Below are 5,568 nucleotides of genomic sequence, written 5' to 3' on the forward strand. Positions count from 1 at the left end.
GTGGAGATGGAAACTAGTTGCAAGACTAGCCAAAGCTCAGCTGAGAAGTCATCTCTGCCAGGAAGCCACCCCTGCCCATCCCAGGTTGGTCAGACACCTCCTCTATGCTCTCATAGTGCCTTCTGCTCCCCCAACACAATTCTCATCATGCCAGATGGTAATTTAATATTTTTGTTAACCATTAACAGGCCACTGGCAGATGGGGATCATGTCTATGATACCCTTGAATTCCAGCTCCCAGTACTGAACTGGCCACATAAAAACACATTGACTGCGGAATGCTTGAGTGAATGAAGGATGTGGTCATGGGACAAAGAGAGGTACATTCTAGGGACATTTAGGCCCGGGTGCCTTTTCTATGGGACACAGAAGGAGAAATATCTGAAACAGCTGACCATTGGGTCTAGCGCTGGTAGGAAGACCACCCGCACCTGTTGGGGGATCAGACTCACCCTGTGCGAGCAAAGTTGGCCCAGTATTTCATCATCTGGAGGCTCAGTGCCTTCTCCTTGTTTGAGGAATGGCCTGGAGGCAGAATGGAAGGTGGTGTTTAGAACAGAGCATGGGGTGGGAACATCCCACCCCACTGCTTCCATGCTGGGAGGCTTTCATTTGGGAGAGCATTCCAGATTAAGAATTTGCTAGCTAACTCCCTGTGGTCAGCCAGGGGTCAGAACACAAAGATGGAGAGATTAGACACCCAGCGGGGAGTCACGTGGGGCTTCGGCACCTTTGGAGAAAGGACTTCCGAAGATGAAGCCGATCTCATCTCCGTGGTCTGCCCCATCAGTGCGGGGTTTTACGATAGTGCCAGGAGCGTAGTGCTCAAACTCATACAGGTAGACAGGGAAGCCAGCATCTAGGAACAAGGAACCCAATGAGGGCTGCTGAAAAAGTCTCAGCCCGGGCTTCTCATTCACCCCACGCATCCCACCCACCTGCATTAAGCAGGGGAAAGAGCCTGGGCTTCAGAACCCAGGGAGCAGATTCGAATCCTACTACACTACTCATTAGCCATGTGACCTGGGGCAAGACACCCAACCTCTCAGAGCTGCAAGTCCTCATCTGCAGACTAGGGACGGGAAAACAGTTCATGGGATTGTGGTAAGCCTTCCTCTTCCTTCCACTGAACCTCTCCTCTCTCTATTTGGCACTTAAGGTTCTTCAGTGTCTACCTTCTCCAGCCCCTCCTTTGACCTCTCACCCATGTGTTGCCCAAGCCTGAGTCAGCCTAGGAAGGATCTCCAAGATACCCCTATAGAGGCCTGTCCTTGCAGCCAGGAGACCTTCCCTGACCACCCTAGGCTGTTTCCTCTGGGCTGGCCTTGGCCTTGCCCTCCTCAGCCCTAAGGAACAGCCTCTCTTCTCTGCAGTTGACAGTATGCTGCCTCTTCTGTGGCCACTTGGAATTCTACATCAGCCCAGAGGTACAGAGAGGGTGAGTGAGTGATTGGTCAGCCCAGTGGCAAGCAGCACCAGTGGACAGGGTGTGGCCACTCTTGAGGACCCCACATACTGTGGTGGTAGTGGGCAGCCTGCAGTGTGGAGTACACAAAGGTAGCATCCGCCGCTAGGTCCATCACTTGTTTTTGTAGCATCTTCTGGTCATGGTCATCCACATCACGCAGGTACTCCTCCATCACCAGTGGTAACTGCTCCTTGGTGACATTCTAGGTGGGGAAGTCACACCCACCCTGAGGTGTGGGGTGTCAGCTGGGTCAGAGGTAGGCACACCGGTGACTTGAATCTAGGCTTGGCACCCCCAGGAATTTTTGGCCTGGGTGTGGGGGGATGAGGAGCCTCCTGGGAAGGTCTCCCCCTTTGACAATTCTTACCCCAGTGTTTTAGCTGCATAAGAACTGCCTGCTGTGTCCCAGAGGAAGTCTGGAGAGCCTTGCCCAGCAGCAGCCACCTGATCCCATGCAAAACCCCATGCCCCCTCAAGGAATATCTCTGTCCAGGCTGGGAGCCCTTTGTGAAGAGCAGCTACTAGGTAAAAATAGGGAGGCTGCCTTGTCCAACCAAACAGAGCAGACGTGACAGCACGGCCCCTCACCAACAGGGTGCTGGTACTCCAGAGCAGCTTGGCGATGGTTTCTTTCCTTAGATGGCTCATCGGGAACTTCATGATCTGCTCCACAAGGCAAGGGCCCAGGTGTAGGCCAGGCCCAAACATTAGGAAGGATTCCAGCTGTGCTACATCAGGCCCCAAGGCTCTTCTCAGAGCAGAAGTGCCCATGACCTTTTCCCACACTCCTGCTCCCAATGTCTCCTTCGCTAACTTGGTTTGGAGTTCCAGTGGGGGCTGGGAGGGCCCTCCTGTGCTCGGGCATCTGCCCTGATCCACCCAGGGAGCAAGGGAGGGACCCAGGATGTACAGCCACCTGGAGGGGAATGAATGGATATGAGGACCCATTCACACTATGAGCTAAAGATTTGGGGCCCCCAAACCTTCAAGAGACTACACTTCTCTCCCTCTTATCATTCCTGTACAGTTCTCACTGCACAGGGACTGCAGGAGGCTCCAAGCTCTTGGGCATCCCCAGAGAGACCTCTGGGATCTGACCTGGTACTCAGCACTGCTCAAGAGGCATCCTCTCCTACCCCTACTGTGATGGGCATCCCTCCTCTTCACTTACAAAAGGCAAGAGCCAGTTGAACTCCAGATTGTTGACACCCAAAAGGTAAGGCACAGGTGCAACCTGCCCTTGAGTCAGAAGCACAATAGGGTTGTCTTGGAACACTACACCGTCCACCACGGGGCTCATGAACCACACAACCTATAAGGCAAGGGGGTTTCCAGCCAATCCTCTCACTTACCCTCCTAGGACCCCGTTGGTCTAAGACACCAGCTCAGCAAGTTCCAGAAATTACTCTAGCTATATGCGCTTTGACTGGGAAAAGGCTGGGGCTCAGTCAACCTGGTGTGAGAGAGGACCAGCCACAGGCAGGACCAGGCTACTCAGACTCAGGATTCCCCCATTTCCCACCCCTCAGCTGACACCAAGAGGTATTCACATAGCGCATTCTCTCATCTCTTGAAAATCTTTGCTAAGACTTCTCTTTTCCTTCTATTTAAAATCCTACCCTTCCCAACATGCCCAACCTCCTGACTCTCCTCCTTTTGTTTCCATTAACTTATCACCTCCTAAAGAAGTGACTAATTCATTTATTTATAGTGTTTATTGTCTGCCCCTAGTGGAACATCAGCCCTGTGAAGGAATTTTGGCCTGAGTATCCTAAGTGTCTGGCTCACAGGAGATGTTCAGACAGAATGGGGTCTGCTCACCTTTTGAGGGTCTTCCTGGGAGTGCAGTTTGAAGAATCTCTGTGGGAAGAGAAGAGAATGGGACTAAAGGGAATCTTCTGAGGCATGGTGCCTGGGGCGGCTGGGTACCAGGTCAGAAGGATGCAGGCAGCTGGGTCAGAGGCCGGAAGGAAGTTCTACCTACCATCTTCTGGGAAACACGCATCACCTCAGCCCCCGATAGTGTTCTCAGGCAGTCTACCAGAATCTTTGTGCTGTTGTGATTGCAGCCTGCCAGCTGGGCAATCTTCTGTGAAGAGAAGAGGTGCTTGAGTGTGTGCCCATCCTGCCTCCCTTGCTGAACCTTAGGAGAGAGGAGACACTCACCTTGGCCACCTTCAGTGGATCAGGAGTGATGAAGTTTTGGAATACTGCAGTGCCACTCTGGGAAATGGCCCGATGGAAGAGACCCCGGGCTAGGGATGATGTCATCTGCAGGGGTGGGGGGAGTGGCAGCCATGACATGCACAAATGGGGACCACTTGGGCAGTTTGGGGTGCCTTCTGGCCTGGCTAGGCTGCTTGAAGGGGCCCAGAGAGGGCAGAAGCAAGGATGGAGACAGGAGTTCTGGGTTGGAGTCCTAAATCTAGAGCCTGTGCCTTCTACTCTCTGGGCATCCATGTCCTGGTCTGTGGAATGGCCCCAGGGTTCCCCCAGGGCATCTGGTGCTGTTGCAGTGGTTCTGTTGTTGTAACAAACCAAAAGGGCCTCCCCTCTGCTACTGGGCTAGGAATATGGGAAGGGGACCCTATGGTTCCCATGACCCCAATTACCTGCACTGATAGCTCTTAGCTTTCCCCTGCTACCCAGGTTGGAGAGAACAACCATATATGGGACCCCCATCCTATCCCCTGGGCACCTCAGACTTCATGTGCCCCGAACTTGCTCCAGCCACTCCCCATCTGGGTGTTGTCCCTTACCCACATCATCCACCTGGGCCTTCCCTCTCTCCTCCGGTCATCTGCATGCTGCAATTGGCCCTGTCCTGACTATTTGACCTCCTGCATTGCTCCTCTACTGTCCATCCTTCCTGCTTCTTTTTCAGAACTAGCCCCCATTAGATATAACATCCCTCACCCCAAGGTGGACTCCAAGCCTCTGTTTGTGCTTCATTTTAACCCAGATCCAGCAGACAGAGCCAACTCTAAAGGCACATCTGATTGTGTCACGCCCCTGCTTAAAATCTTTGCCTGCTCTCCAATGCATTTTCAATAAAGTTGCTTAACTTCTCTGGGCCTCACTTTCTTCCTCTGTAGAGTGGAGAACACTTCTCTTTTTGTAGAGTGCAGAAAGGGAATACTCCCCTTTTTGGATTGTTGAGGTAATTCAGTGAATGAATACGCGTTAAGTGCTTAGAAAAGTGACTGGCACACGGAATGTGCTCAAGTGTTTGAGTGTTATTACTGTGGCCCATGAGGTCCTGTGTGATGTGGTCCCCGCTGACTGCCCAGCCACATGACCCTCACAGGGCACCTGACCTACCCTCAAACTCTAGGTCAGCAGTACCCCAGAAGTCAGGGGCAAAGCCCAGTCTCTAACCTAGGCCTGACTCGTATGCCTGATCTGTGGCCCCAACCCTGCCCATAGTGGTCTCTGTTTCGGGCATAGACCTCTGGGGGAATGTGGAGAGGCAGGAAGTGCTGGATGATCTTTCTGGCCCACCACATTCATAGACTTAGCATTGCCCTTTCTGGGCTGGCTTGGTTTCCTCCCTGAATGGAACAGATATCCTTGACTGTGAGGGGTGGTACCCATGGCAGTGGTGAGGGCAGGTCTGTGGATTGGAATGTTCTTGTATACCCAAATCTGCACAAGTATATGTGCAGAACCCGTGGGCCACGCGGTCCTGCGACTGTGCTTAGGTCTATCTGGGCATTGCACTCACCAGTCCCGAGATGCACATGGCCCCTGATGACTGGCCGAACAAAGTCACACAGCCTGGGTCTCCACCGAAGGCTTCGATGTTCTTCTGCACCCAGCGCAGAGCCGCAATCTGGTCCAGCAGGGCCCAGTTCCCGCGCGCTTGGCTGTCGCCAGTGCTGAGAGCGCGGGGCTCACTATCAGGGTCAGGAGCCCCGCGCCTTGTTCCGCCCTGTCCCTCAGAGACTGGGTCTAACCACCGCATCTCCTTCCTTATAATTGGGCGCCGCCCCCATTGAGCGGTAGCGAGCACCTACCTGTCTGCTCCAAGCATTACACCTGCCACGCCCCTCACGAGGACACGCCCCCCATAGACCACGCCCCTTTCTTCCACCCAATCC

The 5,568-nt window shown here is 53.5% G+C and overlaps 1 protein-coding gene across 3 annotated transcripts in view; it reads right to left on the reverse strand.

Annotated features, from left to right (window-relative positions):
• CES4A (carboxylesterase 4A) overlaps positions 1-5,568 on the reverse strand; it is a 14,677-nt gene that overhangs the window by 1,323 nt on the left and 7,786 nt on the right. The window contains exons 5-13 of one of the 3 annotated variants that reach the window (XM_010851074.1): positions 5,193-5,346; positions 3,635-3,739; positions 3,453-3,557; positions 3,290-3,328; positions 2,640-2,780; positions 2,057-2,131; positions 1,517-1,670; positions 731-859; positions 453-525 (exon numbers count right to left, since the gene is read on the reverse strand). In XM_010851074.1, coding sequence (XP_010849376.1) covers positions 453-525; positions 731-859; positions 1,517-1,670; positions 2,057-2,131; positions 2,640-2,780; positions 3,290-3,328; positions 3,453-3,557; positions 3,635-3,739; positions 5,193-5,346 — 975 coding nt within the window. Of the gene's footprint in view, positions 1-452; positions 526-730; positions 860-1,516; positions 1,671-2,056; positions 2,132-2,639; positions 2,781-3,289; positions 3,329-3,452; positions 3,558-3,634; positions 3,740-5,192; positions 5,348-5,568 lie in introns of all 3 variants that reach the window. The other 2 variants (XM_010851075.1, XM_010851076.1) reach the window with 2 other exon arrangements.

The sequence above is a fragment of the Bison bison genome, unplaced genomic scaffold (assembly GCF_000754665.1).
Source record: "Bison bison bison isolate TAMUID 2011002044 unplaced genomic scaffold, Bison_UMD1.0 scf7180017864297, whole genome shotgun sequence".
NCBI classification, from domain to species: Eukaryota; Metazoa; Chordata; class Mammalia; order Artiodactyla; family Bovidae; genus Bison; species Bison bison.